Source organism: Anguilla anguilla, chromosome 6 (genome assembly GCF_013347855.1).
Source record: "Anguilla anguilla isolate fAngAng1 chromosome 6, fAngAng1.pri, whole genome shotgun sequence".
NCBI lineage: Eukaryota > Metazoa > Chordata > Actinopteri > Anguilliformes > Anguillidae > Anguilla > Anguilla anguilla.
The window spans coordinates 17,882,880-17,903,571 of NC_049206.1; the positions used below are offsets into that span (position 1 = coordinate 17,882,880).

Consider the following 20,692-nt stretch of genomic DNA (forward strand, 5'->3'; position numbering starts at 1 on the left):
CTTGGTCAAAGCATTAATAATCTATAGAGGTTTGCACTAAATATAAAACACAAGCAGTAAAAATCCATACACAATGTAAGCACAGCTTCTGCCATGCAAACTAGGCCTTTCATACAAACGCGTTGCTAATAATAAAATCCAGCAGGAGTTAAATGAGGTGAATACATGTTTTGCGCAAAGAAGGGGAGGAAGACTTAGATAAGAGAAGGGAATGCTTATTTTTTAATTAAAGAAAGGAAGGGGGCTTGGAAGGGAAGGTGGGAAGTACCAAAGTTAAGCTCTACAGCAGGAGGAGCTGTCAAAAAAGGAAATGGAAAGCCCTGGGGATTTCAGAGTGTTTGGGGAATGATTGGATGTCTTGTCTTTGCATTATGAACGATTGTTGTTATTATTGGTCTGTGCAGATCAGCCGGGGTTCTTGTATGTAATTGTTGATTCACCTGCAATAAATCCAGTTGCATCAGACTCTGGATTGTGCATGATTTCGAAGAAGTATTCAACAGTGTGAGGAGAGCGACCCCGGCGTTTCTGGCCCAGGCCGGGGCCTGTTTTTCTCCCCCACAAAATAATAATTAAAAAAACGTGTTAAAGAATTATGGCTGTTTATGCGTGAATACAACCTTGTGGCCATCGCCCCTGAAGCAGAATGAAAACAAAAAACACAAAAACTTTGGTTTTATGAGCATTGTTAATTTCCTGAGGTGAAAGGCCAGGCTTCCAGGCCTTTGGTTTTGATGGCGACCTTCAGCAGTGAGGCTAGGCTGCACTCTCAGTTGTACTCTTTCCTTTCCCGGTTAACAGGAGGAAGCCAACAAGCTGAAGGCCCGCGCAGAGGGCCTGCAGAGGCAGAACACCATGCTCCACCAGCAGATCGAGAACCTCCAAAAGAAGATTACCTCGTCCCTGCAGCAGCAGGCCACCAAAGACTGCCCCCCGGGCACCTCCCTGAGCGAGGAGGGCAAGTCGCACGAGCAGATACTGGAGATCCTCAGGTAAACGGGCTCTCTCCGGGCCAGACCTTACTCGTGACCACACGATGGGTTACTTTCGATTCAAGTGCATGCCGTTTCGGTCTCAACAGCGCCCCAGTAAAACGTTTCTCCCCCCAACCCCCCCCCCCCCCAACACCTAGATTCGTTCGGCGGGAGAAGGAGATCGCGGAGGCCAAGTTCGAGGTGGCCCGGGTGGAGAGCCTGCGGTACAAGCAGAGGGTGGAGTACCTTGAGAAGGAGCTGAAGGACATGCAGGAGAGTCTGAACTCCGAACGCGAGAAGCTGCAGGTGAGACCGCAACGCCACTGGAGAAATTTGCGCTCGCGCTTTACGGTTCCGCAAACTTTCATCTAATTTTGGGTCGAGCTCAGAATTTTCTTCAGCCTGCCTGGATAGCGAGAGTGAAAAAAATCAGATGAGGTGTGGAGTTCATGTGTAAGCTTCTCACATTTCTGAGTACTGTAAATAGTACGGTTAGAAACAGTAGCCTGGACCTGCTAACCCTGGGCTGATTTACACGCTCTGTTTTGTCGCAGGTGACCACAAAATCTTTGGCCCAGCGCGACCAGCTGATGAAGAAGACCGAAAACATGAACGTCTTGACGGAGACGAACAAGATGCTGCGGGAGGAGAAGGAGAGGCTGGTGCAGGAGCTGCAGCAGACACAGGCTAAGGCAGGGATCTGTAGTGTTACATTACATTACATTACAGGCATTTAGCAGACGCTCTTATCCAGAGCGATTTACACAACTTTTTACATAGCATTTTTACATTGTATCCATTTATACAGCTGGATATATACTGAAGCAATGCAGGTTAAGTACCTTGCTCAAGGGTACAACGGCAGTGTCCTTACCCGGGAATCGAACCTGCGACCTTTCGGTTACAAGCCCAGTTCCTTACCCACTGTGCTACACTCCGTGTTGCACCGAGAGTAGGAAACGGGCAGGACACAAGTGCTCAGAAGGGCATTCTACCAGTTCAGAAAACTTGCCATAGGTTAAACTAAATGACCAGAAGAAGGGGTCTCCGTTTATTGCATTGCATATCTTTTTTGGTATTTAAAATGTATTCTTTCAGAATACATTTTTAAAAGAAATTAACCCAAGCCTATCTGTCTTGAGTAACAAGGCTGTTGGTTAGCCGACAGTGTGCCGAGTTCTCAGCCAAGCACCAAGTCCCTTGGGACGAATGACGCAGTGCCAGTCTCTGGTATTGACCTGTAGAAGGCCTTCCGTGCCCCCGCCTCCCTCTGTGCTAATTTGAGTTTGGGTCCCGATGTCCAGGTGCGTAAGCTGGAGGCGGACATCACGCCCCTGCAGGAGTCCAACGGCGAGCTGAGCGAGAAGAGCGGCATGCTGCAGGCCGAGAAGAAGCTCCTGGAGGAGGACATCAAGCGCTGGAAGACCAGAGCTCAGGTCGGCGGCCGCAGCCTTTATGCATTGACCTTTATTTTATTTTTTTCAACTCATCTGCTAACACCCGTCTGCAGGCTAGCTGCTGCACCTTTTGGGGATTCGTCCTGTTTCAACTCATTCGATTTCACATGGTCGTCTTTAACTCTGTTGGAGTTGACGTTGGGCTTGACGTTGAAGTTACTGTTGACGTTGGAATTGACGTTGGGGTTGCTGTTGCAGTTACGGTTTCATGTTGGAGTTCACGTTGGAATCGCTGTGTTTTCCCAGCACCTGGTGAGTCAGCAGAAGGACAGTGAGACGGAGGAGCAGAAGAAGCTCATCTCGGAGAAGGAGGCGCATCTGAAACGCATCCAGCAGCTGACCGAGGAGACGGCCAGACTGAAGGCTGAGACCGCCAGGTCTGCGTGGCTTTAACATGCTATTAATATATTTATATGTACATACACACACACAAGCACATACACTGGGAGCATTGAAGCAGTGAATATTGGCACAAGGGTTGTTTCTTCTTACCCCGCTCAACTTAAACTGCTTCTAGTGCTACAAATGAAAAGGTGCATCTGGCAGTGTGTCTTTTTGTGTTGCAAGTGCTACCACTGGGCCGGATTTATCAATGCTTTAGTTAAGTTGTGTGTAAATTTTGTCATAGGCGAAATCTAACTAAAGATAATTATACAAAGTACAATGTAAGTGCTGGATGGAGGTACATGTAACATGAAAGTGGCACAGGAGGTACATGTGTAGTATGAAAGAGGGGGATTGAAGCAGAAAAAAATTATCCCAGATTGGGATTGCCCTGCAGAGTGGTGATAGTTAGTCCAGGTATAGTCTGAAGAGATGAGCCTTCAGACCATGGCGGAAGATGAGCAATGAGAGAGTGGTTCATAGAGGAGCAGGGAATTCCACCTCTGCTGCCGCAGAGCAGAATGGTCATGCTGGTGTGTAGGATTTAATCATGTCCTGTGAGTAGGCAGGGCGTTTCCTGTTTAGAACTTGATCCTGGCAGCGACGGGTAGCCAGTGGAGTGACCTCAGCGGAGGAGTGACCTGAGAACTTGGCCGTTAGTCGGGCAGCAGCATTTCAGTAGACTGCTTCCTTGGAACATTTCTCCTGTTTTTATATGGACCCAGTACTCCGTTACACTGGTCATATCATTGGAAAGTGTGACTCGTTTCTGTTTAATGTTTACCTTGCGTGGGAGAATCTATGTTTTGTAGGCTATAACGTCATTGTTCATTGCACCGGCTACTTCCAGTTTTAAGCCTTTCAGTTGGCCTGTCAGTCTGTCCCCAATGTTCTACTCTATTTTCATAAAACATGGAAAGCTGTTTGAGGCAACATTTGTTGCCATCATTTCAAAATCGGGCAATACCAGCCCTCTGAACAGACTTGGACCAAAAGTGTTTTTACCGATTAATTGAACGCTCCAAATCAGACAGCTTTGGGAAACATTTTATCAGGACCATCAAAGTTAAGCCAGATACCTTGTATCTTGTTAACAATTTTAGGTGCAGTGATGCAGTTTTATTGCATCCACCGTTTGGGAAGAATTTTTAATTGTCTGCTGTTTGAGAGGCATCCCTGAACCATGGATCTCTGGGACTTGGAGTGAACATTGCTGCTGTAGAGGGGTAATTCATTTTGTTTCTCTTTTGCCTACAGGACCCAGGCCTCCATGACCACGGTGCAAAGCCAGCTGCAGAACCTGCAGGAGAACCTGGGAAAGGTCACCACAGAGAGGGAAAAACTCAAGAAGGACGTGGAAGCCAAGGCTCTGGACATCCAGGAGAAGGCCAAGACCATAACACAAGTCAAGAAGATCGGCCGCCGCTACAAGACGCAGTACGAGGAGCTCAAAGTGCAGCACGACAAGGTTCGTTGCTGAAACCTTCCCCCCTGCTGTTAGCGAAGAGCATAATTTGTACTGCCCCCTACTGGTTTCAGATTGAGGCACGTCAGGTGGGTTACGATTTCAGGCTGTCATTGTGAGGTCAAGACGACAACACGAGATGGAAACAAAAGCCAGTTACGGACCCGCCTTGGAACTTTGTGTCACACCTCTTTCCATTTATTTTTTGGCTAATGGTGCAAAAACACGTATTCAACTGTCTTTCTGTCGTCCTGTTTTTCTCCCCATCAGCTGGTGGCGGAAGCCGCTGCCAAGCCAGCGCAGGAGCAGGAGGCGCAGCAGGCCTCCGCCCAGGAGATCCAGGCTCTGAAGACCTCCCTTAGCCAGGCCGAGGCCCGGACTAAAGACCTGGAGAGCCAGGTGGAGAACCTACAGAAGGTGAGGTCACTTCTGAGAGACAATGGCCTTTTGACTTTAAAGGTCTCCTTTATTGCACAGAAGGAAAACAGTAAAAGGAGATCTGCAAGTTTACAAATGACAAGCAATACAAAAATGAGATGTACAGTAGTTTTATTTTGTGGCTTAGAAATTCTAAAGTAATTATGCAACCTCTTACCTGTATTCAGTTTTTATGGAATAGAAGCAGGATGAAGAGAATGGTGTCATCACACAATACTGGGAAGAGTTCATTCAGTTGTTTTTGAATCTGTAAAACTCCTCACTGAAACTAGTTTTGAGCTTCTGGAATGTTCCAAAAGAGGTTTTATTTAACACAGTTGTGCTTTTTTCTTTTTCTTCTGTGTGTGTGTGTGTGTGTATCTGTGGGCATGGACATGGCCATGTGCCTGTGTGTGGTAGACCGCGGGGGAGCGGGAGGCGCAGGTGAGGAGTCTCCAGGAGCAGGTGAACAAGGCTCAGCCGGAGCTGACCCGCCTCAGACAGGAGCTTCAGGAGAAGTCGGCGCAGGAGGAGCAGCTCCGCCAGCAAATGGCAGAGAAGGAGGAGAAGACCAAAAAAGCCTTCCTGGGGGCCAAGCAGAAGATCAACCAGCTCAACGGTGGGTGAAGCCCCGCCCACCGACACCACGCTCTGCCTCCCTGGCCGACCGCTTGCGGCTCCCCCCTCCCTGACTCCGCCTCCCTCCCTCCCACCCGCAGGTGTGAAGGAGCAGCTGACGCAGGAGTGCGAGGAGCTGAAGCAGCAGAGGGAGGAGCTGGAGGTGCGGCTGAGCGCGCTCAAGTCGCAGTACGAGGGCCGTCTCTGCCGGCAGGAGCGCGAGCTGCGCGACCTCCGGGAGCAGCAGGAGCGGCACGGCGAGCAGCGGGACGAGCCCCCGGAGCAGGGCCCCAGCAAGGTGACCTGAGATCAGCGTACTTCCTCCCCAGTCTCAATCACAGTGTGAGAAGTATGGGTTCTGATCTGAGATCAGTCCACTGAACGTTTGTGGTCTCATTCGCAATTGTGGGAAATGGGGGCACTGATGCAGGATCAGTTGTTGTGGATGACCTGTGTGAACGTGGGAGGGGCAGCGTGAAGGCTGGCTGTTCTGGGATCAGGGTGTGTCACACTCACTGGTCTTTATTCTGGCAGACTCAGGAGCAGCAGAGGCCAGCAGAACAGAGGCAGATGACCATTAAGACCATGCCAGCAGCTGACAGGAGCAGGTAAAATAACCAAATATATATATTTATGCACAATATTACACAATATGAAGTTCCTCCACCCATTACTTTCAGAACAAAAATTCTTATCAGGTTATACTTCCTTTTCTTGTTATTATTCTGGAGAAAAATCAGCAGTCCTGGTCCTGTTTTGTTTGTCTTGGTTGCTGAGCACCTATTCCGCCCTATTTTTTAGCTGGCTTAAATCGTCCGTTGTTATTCTTCCTGTTCTTATTCCGCTGACCTGCCTGACGCATGCTGCGTGGTTCTGAAACAGCGCGAGCGCTTCAGAGCCCCCGACCGCCAACATAAAGCCCACCCCCGTGGCAGCAACGCCCAGCAAGCCTCCGGCCATCCCCGGGAACAAGTCCACCCCCAGGGCCAGCATCCGGCCAATGATCACACCGGCCACCGTCACCACGGCCACGCCCACCGCCACCGTCATGCCCACCACCCAGGCGGAGGCACAGGAAGGTGCGTCTGTGCCAAGGCCAGGTTTCCTCCCATTCGGGAAAATAAAGTCATGACTCTTTCGATGGGCGCTTTAAATGATTGGATGATGAAAAGCTTAGCGTTCATGCTTTTTTCTTCAGGTTTTGCCCTTGGATACTGATCCTGGCCCATGCTCAAAGTGGTGGGGCTAGGATTGAGAATGACGGCGTTCAGTTTTGGAAATAGTGGGGCCGTTTATATATTGTACTATTGATGCAACATTCCTGATGCAGCCAACTGCAGAGATGTGTTCTTGACTTTGGGGGAACGTTCAAGTGACCTTGAAAGGATTTGAAAAGTGCTTGAATTGGTGGCTTAGGTCAGCAGGAGTTTGGGGGGGGGGGGGGGGTGTTCAGTGATGTGTAGGCTTGGGCTGTGGAGATTTGAATGCCCTTTGTAACCCCCCCCCCCCCCCCCCCCCGGATTGCAGCGGGCCAGTCTGCCGAGGGCCCGGTGGAGCACGTGATGGTGTTCGGCAGCGCCAGCGGCTCGGTTCGCTCCACCAGCCCCAACGTCCAGACCGCGCTGCCGCAGCCAATGCTGACCCAGGCCACCGCTTTCGTCCAGCCCACCCAGCAGCAGAGCCTGCCCCCCGCCGCCGAGCCGGCCAATCAGGAGCCGCCGCCGGGCGCCATGGAGACGGTGCCCGGCAACCAGGTGGAGAGACCCTCCACGTCGTCGGCGGTCTTCAGCACAGGTTTGTATGCGAGCTTTCCCGCGATCGGGCTATCTGCAGCTACCCAGCTGGCAGCTGTAAAAGTTGTTTTCACATGTTTGATGATTTGAAACCGGGGCGTTTATCTGCTGTGTCAGTGGACATTTTGGCTGCCCTTTTCACCTCTCTCCATGGAAACGCAGGGAGGGTTTGGGAAGTTTCTGTCGTGTTTCCCGCCGCTCGGAGAGTTTCCCCGCCTGTTTTCCAAGTCCAACCGGAGCGTGTTGTGGTTTCAGCTGCGCCGGGTTCCTCTGTGCCCAAGAGGTCTCGCGAGGAGGAGCAGGAAGGCACCGGGGAGGCGGAGGCCCCGGAGGACCCCGCTGACGCGCCCATTCCCAAAAAGATACGCGTCACCCAGAGCGCCGTTTTGACTCTGGAGGTGAGCTTCACGCTCATTCTCACCCACGTAGAGGCCTGAAGATGACCCCACCCCCCCCCCCCCCCCCCCGTACAGTCTCTATCATGGGTCATATTTATAATGAGTTTGGGGAATAAGCTGTCGACTCTGTTGGAAAATGGTGTACAGCCGTAATGCTTCTACGTTACAAAAGCCTGCGCTGTGTGGTTAAGGTCCAGGAGGACGCGGCTGCAGACGATGGCCCTGACGTCGAGGCGGAAGCTCCTCTCGAGAGCCAGGAAGCCCCGGACGCCAGCCAGGTAATGGCCCGCTCGGGGGGAGGGGCTTGTTTCGGGCCCTGTCGGCGGGGATGGCGCGCTTACCCTCCCTCCCTGTACCCCCCCCCCCCCCCCCCGAACAGCTCTCGGACGACGAGGAGTACCCCGTTCTGATCGACGGCGACGACATGTCCCAGTCGGTCCCCGCCGAGTCGTCCGAGTCCCGCCTGAGCGAGCAGAACTCGCCCGAGAGCCGGCAGCACAGCGTCATCGTCATAGAGACCGACAGCGAGAGCGAGGAGGAAGAGGAGGAGGACGAGGAGGAGGAGGGAGCTGAGCAGGTACGCCTCGCTGAAAAGTGTTCTCTGCCTGCAGCTTTAGGTAAAGGGCCATCACATTTGTATTATTTATTTGCTTTGATGCCCTTATCCATGATAATGTATGTAGCTGCAGGGTTTACTGCCTTAGTTCAGTACCTTGGTTAAGGTTAAGGTTAAGTACCTTGCTCAAGATGAAAATTGTGGTGCCACACCATGGATTTGAACCTTGAGTTACATCTCCAGGTCCATGAACAATATAATATACCTGACCTTCCCTTTTACAGAACCAAGAAGGTACTGGCTTGTGTACATTTTCTGTCTAGAGTGATCTTAATTTTTAATTGATTGTTGAATTGCACGTAACTATAATAACTATAATAACTGGGTTGGTTATTAACTAGTTGGCCATTGTGTGAGGGTCACTGTCGATAAACCCTCTTGTCCCCCCTGCAGGAGTACCCGGAGGAAGAGGATGAGGACGAGGACGAAGACGATGACACGGGGATGGGGGAACAGGCGGAGGAAAGCAACGAGGGGAGCGGGAGCGGGGACGGCGACGAGCCGTACGATAGGGACGCCGCCGAGGTGAGAGGTCGCATTCCGCACTGTCCCAGAACGCCCTGCAACGAAAAGGGAAAACCGCGAAAAAGCGTCCCTGCAGTTGTCTGGCTGTGCCGTTGATTTTGAATCTGTAAAGTGGGGAAATGACACGATGGATGAGTGGATGCAGGATGGATGGATGCAGGATGGTGTGTTACGCGTATCCATCGGTAACCAGCCGTCCTTTCTGGCTACTTTCACCCCGCAGGGACCCGGGGCCACCGACCCCGGCGCCGAAAACGAGGGGAGCACGGGGCCCTCCGACTCTGGCCTGAAGCAGCCGGACTCCCAGAACGCCGGTACGAGAGGCTCTCATGTGACAAACCCCAGCCCCGCCCCGCCCCGCCCCGCCCCCCTCCCCGCCCCCCTCCCCTCCCCCTTGGGTTTTTTCTTCTCTGACCCCCTGTTGTAATCGCAGGGGAGGGGAGTGTCGGCCCCGCGGAGTCCTCCTCCACCGACCCGCCGAGGGAGCAGCAGCCGACTCCCAGCACCGCCGCCCTCGACCGGCAGGCCCCCCGCCTGCCGCAGTCGCCACGGCGGCCGCCTCACACCCTGCCCCCCCGGCTCTACATCCAGCCCCCGGCCCAGGAGCTGGGGCCGCCGCCGACTCAGGTACCTTTCAGCATTTCGGGTGGCGTTTGCTCATTTAGTCGGCGACCAAGCCGCCTGGAAATATTGAATATTGCTGCTCGACGCCAGCCGCCTGGCTTTAATCGTGCGAGCGTGTGTTCTGTAGATGTGTGTTCTGTGTCGCCGCTTTGGTGCGCCGCGGTGCTCATGTAGCGTCTCGCCCCTTTAGCGACAGTCTGCGCCGATGCGTCGCCAGTCCGTCGGCAGAGGGCCCCAACTCACGCCCGGAATCGGCAGCATGGTGAGCCCGTCGCGACGGACCCCGCCCGTACCGCGCAGCCCCCCCCCCCGTTAAACACCACAAACACTGCGACCCACGCGCTTACTCCGCGCCGCACATCTCTCAGCTCCCCGCCAGCGGTCCGCGGGGCGTTTATCATTGCCTGAACCGCGCCCCTCTGGAATTTTCGGAATTACGTTACCGGTCGTGCGGTCTGACCCAACGGTGACCCCTCCCTCCCTCCTTTCTCCCTTTTCTGGCCGACAGCAACACTTTTTCGATGACGACGATAGGATGGTGCCCAGCACGCCCACGCTGGTGGTGCCACACCGTACCGACGGCTTCGCCGAGGCCATCCAGTGAGTACCGTCTGCCCCACCTCACAGTGACTTTTCATCCACAAACCTGTCTTTACACCCTCCCCAGAGAGACAGGGATAGCGCACCGACCAGGACCCTGACACGGGTTTTACTTTTAATGATGTATGCTAATGTTGATAATGTTTATGTATACGTTATGTGCTGAGACCAAGGACCACAATGGAAATAAGTCTGTGACTTTTTGTGCGTTCCTTGATAATTTTAGGATGCATGACTAGCTGTAACATGTATTTTAATAGTTGTCAAATAGACTAAACTAAACTAAAATACACACGGGGAATTGGTATAACGACTAAATCGGGGAGGAAATGGGAGGAAATGGCAAAAAAAGAGAAAAACCTGTTTTTATCATCCTTGAAGGTCGTGGCTGGGCCATTCTCCAGATCCTGTTTGTTTTAGGTGGAATTGACCTCGATTTGTATCAGTAGACAGGATTCCATCAAAATTTTGTTTCATTTTGACAATCATTGCAATCACCAAACAGTGCTTTCCGAGCTATTTTTGTGAAGGCAACGCACATTTGGATTTATTTGTCAAATTTAAGTGCGAATGTTGATTGACTCCAGGCCAGTGTTTCTAGTCTGGCGATTGGTTGTACTCCCTCAGCTTGCGCGGGGATTGGTTCTGATTGGTCCGCTCTGTTTGGTTGTGCTCAGCTCGCCTCAGGTGGCCGGTGTTCCCCGGTTCCGGTTCGGCCCACCGGAGGACATGCCCCAGGCCAGTTCCTCCCACTCTGACCTGGGCCAGCTGGCGTCGCAAGGTGGTACGTGCTCAGCGTGCATGTGTGTGTTTTGAATGTTTCGCTGTCAGTTCTTGAGAACTGTGATAACAGTGGAAACCTTTTGGCTGCCAAATGAAACACACAATCCCAATGTTTTGAGGATGTGTTGAGGACTTCACCCAGTAGATTGCTGACTCTAAGGGTTGCTTGTTTACTGGTTGTTCTCACTGTGAGCTCTGAAGGGGCTGTACTCTCAATTTCTGGAAATGTGAAAGGTTATTCCTAAATCTCCTCTGGAAGTCTGGGAATGTGAAAGGTTATTCCTAAATCTCCTCTGGAAGTCTGGGAATGTGGAAGGTTATTCCTAAATCTCCTCTGGAAGCCTGGGAATGTAAAAGGTTATTCCTAAATATCCTGTGTAAGTCTGGGAATGTGAAAAGTGTTTCCTACATCTCCTCTGTAATTCTGGACATGAGGTTATTCCTAAATCTCCTCTGTAGTTCTGGAAATAAGAGGTTATTCCTACATCTCCTCTGTAGGTCTGGGAATGTACGAGAGCCCACTGTTCCTCGCCGCGCATGACGAGGAGTCCGGAGGGCGGAGCGTTCCTACCACGCCCCTCCAGATTGCTGCCCCAGGTACACACAGATGTGCATAAACTGAACCACACACACACACAGACCATTTAACTGCCTGTGATCAGTCATGGAAACACAAAGTTGTGGTTGCGAGCTGCCCCGCATCCCTTTTCGACGGGCTTGATCTTAAATGCCTTCCAGAAAAGGCAGTAATCGTGTTAGATATTCATTCTTAATTACCACTGCATTACGGCCACTCTCGGACAGTCCCATTGGCATAGTTTGTTGGGTAGCCTATAGTCATGTGGTGCCGTTTTTGCTGTGAGACGGTGTGTGGTGTGTGGTGAGGGTCTAAAGCGCCGCACCGGGTTCATCTCTCGCAGTGTCCGTCTTCAGCGAGAGCCACCCCTCTGACGTGTCAGAGACTGCCTCTCAGTCCGTTCCTATGGTGACCACATCCACGGTGGGCTTATCAGTGCCTGGGGAGGCCGTCCCCGGTGACGACGGCGACGAGGTCTTCATGGAAGCGGAGAGCGAAGGGTGAGTCAGGAGGGCATCCCTACATTGTTTAAAAACTGAGCTTCATGAGAGCTGTACTTTAGAAGTGCATCTTGCGAGCCCCAGACTCCAACTCCCATCAGCCCTCTTTTTAGTGATATAGCCTCTGGCACTTTGCTGTTCGCTCACACAGCCCGTTTCCTTCCAAGCAGGGCCAGTGCTGAGGCCTCGCTCGACAGCCAGCCTGAGGTTGAGTCAGCCCAGCCTTCTGATGAGGCCAGTCTCCCTTCCACCAGCCAGGAACCCACATCCAGCTCTGCAGGTATGGAGGCTAGATGAAACTTCCAGGTGTGGTGTGACTGGAAATCTCTATTTTTCCCCCTTAACTTTGAGGAAGAAATTTAAGGCATTTTTTGTTTTCCTTACACTGGCTTTTCACAGTCTTTTCAGAATAATCAAAATTGGGGGGGGGGGGGGGGGATCAATTTTGTTTTGGGCAAAGGGCATTTTGGTTTGGTTCAACCTGACATCTGGTCTTACTCAAGTATGTTTTATCACTGTAGATGATGTTTTTGGGTTAATCGAATCCTTTTGTTTTCTTTGTTCCTGAAAAAGGGTGAAAGAATGTTAACATAGAAGATGTTCAGTTCTGAGGTGAATGGAAACGACTGTACAAAATAATGAACTAAGTTATGTGAGTCGGGAGAAAGGTTGTTTGTGCACATGCTGTGCAGTACGTGCGCGCACGCAAACTGTTGCCACGGTAACCTCCCACTCCCCACCCTCAGATAGCAGCGGCGCACCCAAACCTGCCAGCCGGCCTCTGGCTCAACACCAGCTCCCCATTCGCCCGCCCACCAGGGGGAGACAGATTGTCAGGCGAGGTGAGCGAAAACCGCCACTCAAAACCACAGGGACGGCTTTTTAGGATCGTTTAATTACAGTAGATTAAGCCAGTCTGCGCAAAGCGATGCGTTTTTTGGAAGCCTCAGGGAGAACGCATCCATGGACCATATTTGATTCAACGTCCGGTGATATGTGTTTCGCAGGCTTGGTTAATGGGATTGTTCTGTGTTTCACAGGTATTGGCTTCACAAGGGCAGGACGAGGCCCCTTTGCCAGAGGGAACATGCGTTAAATGAAACCCACCAACATGTCCAATCGTCCTTTCTAAGGCTGAATAAATGTGTTTTTAAGTTCAGATTTTTTTTGTTGTAAACAGATTGCCCGATTATGCTGAAAAGATGCTTTTATCGAGTGCTTGTGAGCGACGCTACAGAAGCGGCATTTCGTTTTGTTAATAAAAGTTCAGAAACTTGGAGGCTTGGTCTGTGTCCGTTTGGTGGTGGGCAGGGTTCCCATTAAGGGTGCTTAAGTCAGCCTCTCACGTTGGCTTCATAAGAGGCAGGGCTCAAGTTTGTCCATGAGAAGTCCTTGTTTCAACTGTGCCTTTTATTATTACTCTGATACAATGAGTACAATTTTTTGTTGGAGAAAAGAGTGCAACATTTCATTTTTATTTAACATTTGCACTTCAACAGTTTGGGTGTGCATTCTTTCTTTCATCAGTTTCCTAAAATATTGTTAAAATACATTTTTTTAAATTAAATTTTTTTTTTCCTTTTGTGAAATTAAACCAATTAAATGTGCGACCTGCCGGATTTTATTGCAATGATTCTTGTAAGAGGTCCACCCACAACCAGTAAAACATTTGGACTAACTAGTAGGTCTTACAAAGCCAAGGAAGCAACTTTTCCTATCCTGCTGTTACCTGATTGTTTGTGGAGGCGGTCTCTTGCACTGTAGCCACGGGGCGGGGCTGTGTTGCCAAGGGGTGTGGCAACACAATTCAATTCTTTATTAAACTTTAACTGAATTCTACAATTAACGTGCTCTGTATATAAGCCAAACCAATACACTTGGTAGCTAACATCCAGTAATATTTGATAACAGTTATTGGAAAACTTCACTGTCATTTCAAAGGGCAAATGCCATGAGGTGAGGTTTCCTGTTTTTGTAGGCTGGTATAACCCCTGACCAGGGTGAGACAGAGATGTCACTGGAATTTCACATTTGTGTGTTTTAAAGTAGTCTGTCCCCATACCAGAACATCCTCAAGATGACCTTTTAACCTCAGATCACCTCATTCCAGTCCACTCATCATTCAGCTCGTAAATCATATTTCTCCCAGACTAAGTCTGGCACTCCACATACTTACACTGGTGTGCTTGCATTGCCCTTGGCTGAAAACTGGCCGCACCCAGGAAAACGCTGGAATTTTTGGCCCAAACCAACAGGCAGACTGAACATCTGGGACGCACATGTTCTTCATTCGTTTGCCACACTATTGGCAGAAGAAAAATTAAACGTGCTTTCAGCGCTTTTTTAGTAACAAAACGGCAGCTTTTCGAGGAGAGACTGTGCTCACTTGAGTAAATGCCTGAGGTTTAAAGCTTTATGAAAGAAAATTCCCTGCTTCTTGTGCACTGACGAGTAGTCCTCTGTGGTACTGTATCCTTTGTTTTACAGACCTGAGCGTGGTACATTTTTCACGCTCACACGGGATGGCCTTGGTCTGCAGCCATCTCCTGTATCACCCCTGGGCTGTCCAAATTTGCTCACTTCATCACAGCTTTGTTTTCACAAGCTGCAAAACATGCTCTCGTTCTACTAACAGAACTCAACCTGAAAAATCTCTTGTAGTTCACCTTGTTGATCCCCTTTATGAATTGAAAAGCCCCAATCAAATCACCCCCGAGTCTCCTTTTACTAAGCTTGAAGAGGTTAAGCATCTTAAGTCTTTCCTCATAGCTTTTATCTTTCATACCTGGAATTTGAACCTTTTCCAGAGCCTCTATCTTTCTTGTAGTACCAGGCTACATTTAATTGAAAAGTAAAAGTTGTTTAGCCGACTTGGTCATAGCCAGTCTATATCCGGGTAAAACCTGAGCAATATTGGGGTTAACCAAGTCCATTTGTACCAAAAATCTCTCATCCTAGTCTCCCACTCCTCTAGACCTCTTGATTCTAGCTTTTTCTCACTGGGTTCAGGAAAGTCTTGCTCAAGTGCTGTCCTCTTATAACAAAACATCCAGGTCATAAAAAAGTAGTTCAGCATATCAGCATACATCTCAGAATCCACCATTTATACAGGGCAAATGTCTGTAAATTATAATTTTACTCAGAATAACTCTTCCATTTCAGTTAAAAAAAAACTTAATCTATTCAGTTTTGTGATAGTTTGCTCCACCCCTTTGGAAAGGGGATAGTTATGCTTCTCCCTGCCAGATGATTACTAAGGAACTGGTGGCAAAAAGGAGTGGGGTTTTTCGCAAGGGAAATTCCACATTATTTATTGACTGAGTTTGAGTATATATAGGTAATATGAAATAATGGGGAGGACTGAAAAGTTACTGCCTGATTTGTCAGTAAGACAAGGAAAACTTTCCCTGAACAACTTCACTTAATATCTAGAATGGTAGGCAACAAGGAGACCTTGCTATTTGTGTTTTGGCACAGCTGTCCTCTTTCAAACTGGTTAAAATATTGGTAAAATATTCAAACTTGGCGAATTGCATTTGGTTTCTAAAGCAAAATAAGAATTTTGTTTTGCCTTTTTGTAGGACTTCTATAGTGGGAACCAGAGGATTAATATTGCCAGGATTTTCAGTTCCTCAGCATCTCTCTTCATTTGTTATTCAAGTAAGACTTCAGACTTTCCTTTCATGCATTTGCATATTTACATTCATCAGCCTACATAATTTATCAGGTCATATCCACAGAGTGAAGCAGGCTGAATAAGTGCATTCAAATAGGGTCACAGCAGCAGTGCAACAAAAAAGGACACTGACACTTAAGAGTTTGTCTTTTATGTCTTTAATTAATATCTGTTCTTCAATACAAGGAGTTTGAACACTTTTCTGTCCCTTTTCGATATCTTTTTCTTCTCAGTATTAGCCATGCTGATAAGAGTAGATGGGTGGACCTGTCACTACTCCAATAAAACCATGAATTGGATGAAAGCACGAGAGTGGTGCAAAGAACACTACACTGAAATAGTTGCCATTGAAAACCGGGAGGAAAACGTCAAACTCAACGACTATTTGCCACGACAAGACAACAACTACTGGATTGGGATCCGAAAAATCACTGGCGTGTGGACCTGGGTCAGAAACAATAAATCGCTTGAGCAAGGGACGGCCAACTGGGCCACAGACGAGCCGAACAATGTAAATGGTGACGAGGACTGCGTGGAGTTTTACGTCAAATACAAAGAAAACGGGAAATGGAACGACGAGAATTGCTTACAGGAAAAAACAGCCTTGTGTTACAAAGGTATGACACACAGCCTACAATTACCGATGCTGAATTGTAAATAATCCAGTATCTGTACAGTGAAATGTGCTGCATAATGACAATAAAATGTATTCCTATTATGAAGAGGCGAAAAAGTTAAGACGTTATACGTTTATAAATAAATTGTGATTCAAATCCAAAGGATATAATGTTCATTATGTTGGCGCGCAAAACCAGGCTGAAAAATGCCTTTTTTATAGCTCTGAAATTTACATTATTTTTCCGTTTTTGGTAACCTAAACTTAACCTCTGGCAGTTTACCACTTACCTTTGTACCATTTCAGGTCATTCACTGGACTTGAACTGCTTAAATTTCATTAAAACTGGGAACATGGGGGTGTTCTAAAACTTTTGACCTGTAGTGTATTATATAGGCCGAAATTACGCATATGTGAAAGCGGCTATTTCAATGAACATGTTTAATCAGGTTGAAATTTTTAACATGCTGTCTTTCTGTAAATAGCTTGAATTAAACTTTTCATTTGCAGCATACTGTTGTCCGGGCTCATGCAGCGGCAATGGTAAATGTGTGGAAATTCTCAATAATCATACGTGCGAGTGTCACCAAGGATTCTACGGCGTGCACTGTGAAAACGGTAAACCTTGCTGTCTTTGACTGCTCGCCGTGCTTTTTCTGTTGCAGGCTCTGTAAGTTTGTGTAATTATTACGAGTTATTCAGACAGGCTTAACAGTTCAAGGAATTACTAAATTGTTACTCGGGTTGAAGAAGGACAATTCGCTAATTATGCGACATCACTGACTTGGTTCTTAATATAAATTTATTGTGATTCTCTTATGGCTCAGTTCAGTGCAGAGAGCTGGTCCCCCCTGCGCGTGGCTCTATGAGCTGTACACATCCTCTGGGCAACTTCAGGCGGACGGCAGAGTGTGAGTTCCACTGTGAGGAGGGGTACAGGCTGACGACGTCCAGCAAGCTCCGGTGTGAATTAGGCGGACAGTGGACTGACAGCCAGCCACAATGTGAGGGTACGAGACTCTCTCCGATCATTTTCCATTTCAGTGTGCTGTATTTGTGTGTGCCATAATCATAGGAGAGAGCGGTTATAACTAACTAGCGCGCTAGATTTTTAAGTGCTGATAACTTGGCTGATCTTTTTCAAAGTGGAGATGGCGTGACCGCAGTTTAAAAATAAAGTCAAAGTATTGTACAAAACATGTTGGTTCATGCAGCTCGGAGTATACAAATTTACGGTGAATGTGTGGAAGTGAACAACAGCCTGAAGTGCGAGTGCATCCCAGGATTCTGTGGGCAGCGCTGTGAAAGTGGTACACTAGCTCACAGCTTTTGACTATATGTTGTGTACTTTCTGCGCCATACTTTTAAAACCCAGTACCGGTTAAATTACTGATGTTGATTTATTTTCTTACAGCTATAGACTGTGAGGAGCTGAACCATCCCAGTCATGGTTTCATCAATTGCTTCCATCCGTTCGGAAATTACTCTTACCGCTCAGAGTGCCAGTTCAGTTGTGAAGATGGGTATCAGCTGGTTGGTTCCAGAACAATCCAATGCACAGCCTCAAGGGAGTGGTCAGCTGCACCACCTCACTGTAAAGGTAACCCATCAGAAAAAAAGAATTACAAGGCACTCGTTGAGGGTTTTTATTTAGTGACTCTCCTGTCTGCAGAAGCACAAGATGGTGATCTGAACTTACACAGCACACCATCATGCAATAGAAGTGCCTCCAGGTGTAGAACCCAGCTGAGGAACGTACGGTGATTAATCCGATGGTCTGTATCAATGGGACTGAAGTCATGACATGCGATGCCTCAGGCGACTGGGTCAGAGAGAAGCCTCTCTTGTCAAGTTAACCTAGATCCTCAGACCAAGTCAAACTGAATTTACAGCATATTTACTGTGTTGCCAAGGGGCGTGGCACAGTTACCGCAGGTTGTGCTGCCCCCAGGTAGGTATGTGCATCTCTGCTCAAGGCCTCCTACAGAAACACAACAGAATCTAACTCGGTCAGGTCAAGCAGGCCCCATCCTGTATCCTGAGACAGGGGCGCTATCTGCATGGTGTGAATCAGTGGGAACAGAAATTATTTGTGGCCTGTTTAAGTGACTAATGCCACTAGAACAATGATCCCATAGACATATTATGTATTAAACAACCCACTGAAGTCCTGTAGAATTGCTTGAATGCCCAATTCAATTCTTTATTAAACTTTATTTAACTGAATTCTACAATTAACGTGCTCTGTATATAAGCCAAACCAATACACTTGGTAGCTAACGTCCAATAATATTTGATAACAGTTCTTGGGAAACTTCACTGTCATTTCAAAGGGCAAATGCCATGAGGTGAGGTTTCCTGTTTTTGTAGGCTGGTATAACCCCTGACCAGGGTGAGACAGAGATGTCACTGGAATTTCACATTTGTGTGTTTTAAAGTAGTCTGTCCCCATACCAGAACATCCTCAAGATGACCTTTTAACCTCAGATCACCTCTTTCCAGTCCATTCATTATTCAGCTCGTAAATCATATTTCTCCCAGACTAAGTCTGACACTCCACAACAATCCTGCCAAATACAAAACTAACAAGATCGCATTAGCCTAACTAGGTACATTGAGCTAAACTAGAGGCTAGGGAGGGGTGGGGAGAGGTGCAGCCTGAAGAGATGAGTCTTTAGTCTGCGCTTGAAGGTAGTCAGATTCTCTGTTGTTCTGACCGCCACGGGAAGGTCATTCCACCAGCAAGGGGCCAGGACAGACAGCAGACGCGAACGGGAAGTACAGACACAAAGAGGGGGAGGTGCCAAGCGTCCAGAGGTGGCAGAACGAAGGTATGGGATATGCCCTGCCAACCTTGAACACAACATGCCATACCTGCCATCCGTCTTGTGTGATCTTCTTACAGCTCATCTAGACCCTGTTATTGTTGTCTTGGTTGCCGTGTTAGTGGCTGGAGGACTAATCATTCCGTTAATCGTCAGACATCAGAGGAATAAAGGTATAAACTGCAGCCTTATCTGTCATCCTCAACTCTAGCTCACATTTCAGTGTGTAAAAGTACACATGGCACTCGTCCTACCAGATTAATCTGTCCTACCAGAACAATCTCTAGCTACCTGTACCAAAGCTGCCATCTCAGCCATCTCATTGTCATGATCACTTGGTGAACACATTTTTTCTCCCAATGGATTGTAATCACCCACTCTCTTTTTTCTGCTTTTATTTCCAGTTAAAAAGTATCGCCTGGATGGGTGAGTTCCTTTATGGTCTTAAATTACAATTTCACAGGGTCATTTCACCATTTTCTTTGTTTGTATGGTGTGTGCATTATGATACATACAGTAATGTGTCTTCATCTGTCTTTCAGTGGTATGACTGGTGATAATCCTCCACAGGTTTATAGGAACAGTACTTAGTCTCACTTAACGTCTCACACACAGGTAAATATGCTGGAATGTTTCTATTGAACTACTACTACTACTAATAATAGTGATTCATTTCCTCATCAATAAAAGCAGTTGTACTACATGACACAAAGTGGGTTATTTTTACAACATTGCTACTGGTTGAAATTAAAATTGGATTTTGTTCTCATTGCTGTTCTTTTCTCTGGTCACACAACTCCAGTTATCCTGCAGAACAGGACAGGAAGGATGAGCAAACAGACCACACCCATTCACCATTCCATCTGAGCATGCTCACCTGGCAGTGAAACACAAAGCTAGATTACTTTATAAACTAGATTGGCATAATGTTGCATTTGGGACATACAGTAGAACAAAAGCATCAACGTCATTTACCATTTCTCACATTTCCCATCCTGTGGGAAGTGTTATCTCTAATTAAGAACAGATTTTTCTTGGGTCTGGATGAAATTAATTACTTTTTCCATTCTACTCATTGTTCAGTCAGTTGGCAAACTCTAACCCTTAGAAAACTTTGAAACAAGTAATGTTTTATTGCCATTGACAAGATGTATTTTAGTTTACCTTGTGTAACATGAATTGTATTTTTTTTAAATGTATTTTTTAATAAAGTGAATAACCATAACAGTTGTACAGGTGTTTTTTTGGTTGGTTCAACACTAATTGAACATGGTGTTATTAGTGTTAGTCTTAACTACACAGCTGTGTGTATTCCAACATTGGAATTGCTTTCATTGATTTCTCTCTGAATGGATAACAAATTAAAGTGACTATGTCCAATGTTGTTCTGTCGCATTCAGCGATTGCTTCTGCCGTTGCTCGGGCGACGATAAGCACTTCCACTCGACACTCATAAAATCACTCTAGAGCCAAACTCCCTTATGTACCGGGGACCTTTTTTTCCCCCATGGAACCTGATCCAGGATGACACACCTCATCATAATCCCAATTATGACGTGTGAATGTTGGATGCTGATCTGAGATCAGCACTTGGGTCGCAGAATCTATGAACATGTCTGGGTGAAGTGGGTTTAGTTCAGTGCGATACTAGCTGAGTGCTGCTGTTCAATGCTCTTCTCCATATGCTGCTGCCTGTCCTATGAACAGTAACAGGAGGAACAGCTCCCCCTGGGGACACACAATGGGCCGAACCATTTTCACGGTGCCAGATAAGGCAGGATTTTTGATAGAATACTTCCCCCTACTGGCAGCAGTATTATAAAGTGGACTTATAAGGGATGTTT

General features: G+C 47.8%; 2 protein-coding genes across 5 annotated transcripts in view; both read left to right on the plus strand.

Annotated features, from left to right (window-relative positions):
• The window catches only part of tpra (translocated promoter region a, nuclear basket protein), a 24,824-nt gene extending 11,816 nt beyond the window's left edge, over positions 1–13,008 (plus strand). The window contains exons 26-51 of one of the 2 annotated variants that reach the window (XM_035422838.1): positions 802–992; positions 1,133–1,280; positions 1,529–1,666; positions 2,279–2,410; positions 2,678–2,808; positions 4,073–4,283; positions 4,551–4,697; positions 5,118–5,316; positions 5,417–5,613; positions 5,850–5,923; positions 6,198–6,394; positions 6,843–7,109; positions 7,364–7,506; positions 7,698–7,784; positions 7,886–8,083; positions 8,516–8,647; positions 8,871–8,961; positions 9,081–9,274; positions 9,462–9,533; positions 9,780–9,871; positions 10,549–10,655; positions 11,153–11,251; positions 11,575–11,731; positions 11,902–12,011; positions 12,478–12,573; positions 12,772–13,008. In XM_035422838.1, the coding sequence (XP_035278729.1) occupies positions 802–992; positions 1,133–1,280; positions 1,529–1,666; positions 2,279–2,410; positions 2,678–2,808; positions 4,073–4,283; positions 4,551–4,697; positions 5,118–5,316; positions 5,417–5,613; positions 5,850–5,923; positions 6,198–6,394; positions 6,843–7,109; positions 7,364–7,506; positions 7,698–7,784; positions 7,886–8,083; positions 8,516–8,647; positions 8,871–8,961; positions 9,081–9,274; positions 9,462–9,533; positions 9,780–9,871; positions 10,549–10,655; positions 11,153–11,251; positions 11,575–11,731; positions 11,902–12,011; positions 12,478–12,573; positions 12,772–12,827 (3,666 nt within the window). In that variant the 3' untranslated portion in view covers positions 12,828–13,008. The remainder of the gene's footprint in view (positions 1–801; positions 993–1,132; positions 1,281–1,528; positions 1,667–2,278; positions 2,411–2,677; positions 2,809–4,072; positions 4,284–4,550; positions 4,698–5,117; positions 5,317–5,416; positions 5,614–5,849; positions 5,924–6,197; positions 6,395–6,842; positions 7,110–7,363; positions 7,507–7,697; positions 7,785–7,885; positions 8,084–8,515; positions 8,648–8,870; positions 8,962–9,080; positions 9,275–9,461; positions 9,534–9,779; positions 9,872–10,548; positions 10,656–11,152; positions 11,252–11,574; positions 11,732–11,901; positions 12,012–12,477; positions 12,574–12,771) is intronic. The other variant, XM_035422839.1, reaches the window with a different exon arrangement.
• Positions 13,009–13,137: 129 nt separating this feature from the next.
• On the plus strand, positions 13,138–20,073 carry LOC118230095 (L-selectin-like). 3 transcript variants are annotated; one of them, XM_035422845.1, is made up of 10 exons: positions 13,138–15,167; positions 15,313–15,391; positions 15,641–16,024; positions 16,534–16,641; positions 16,851–17,033; positions 17,438–17,623; positions 18,929–19,021; positions 19,253–19,274; positions 19,391–19,463; positions 19,651–20,073. In XM_035422845.1, exons 1-9 carry the CDS (start codon positions 15,165–15,167, stop codon positions 19,437–19,439), a joined length of 1,107 nt encoding a protein of 368 aa, XP_035278736.1. In that variant the 5' UTR covers positions 13,138–15,164; the 3' UTR covers positions 19,440–19,463; positions 19,651–20,073. The 3 variants fall into 3 exon arrangements, 1 of the variants encoding a protein (XP_035278736.1); XR_004765792.1 differs by lacking the exon at positions 19,651–20,073 and having other exon boundaries at positions 18,753–19,021; positions 19,391–19,412; XR_004765793.1 differs by lacking the exons at positions 16,534–16,641; positions 19,651–20,073 and having other exon boundaries at positions 18,753–19,021; positions 19,391–19,412.
• Positions 20,074–20,692: the final 619 nt, after the last annotated feature.

What these genes read in the sequence shown, in the direction of transcription:
- LOC118230095 (XM_035422845.1), top strand. An exon ending in AACAGCCTTGTGTTACAAAG is followed by an intron (nt 16,025 to 16,533) that starts GTATGACACACA and finishes TTTCATTTGCAG; the next exon opens with CATACTGTTGTCCGGGCTCA. An exon ending in TGCACCACCTCACTGTAAAG is followed by an intron (nt 17,624 to 18,928) that starts GTAACCCATCAG and finishes ATCTTCTTACAG; the next exon opens with CTCATCTAGACCCTGTTATT.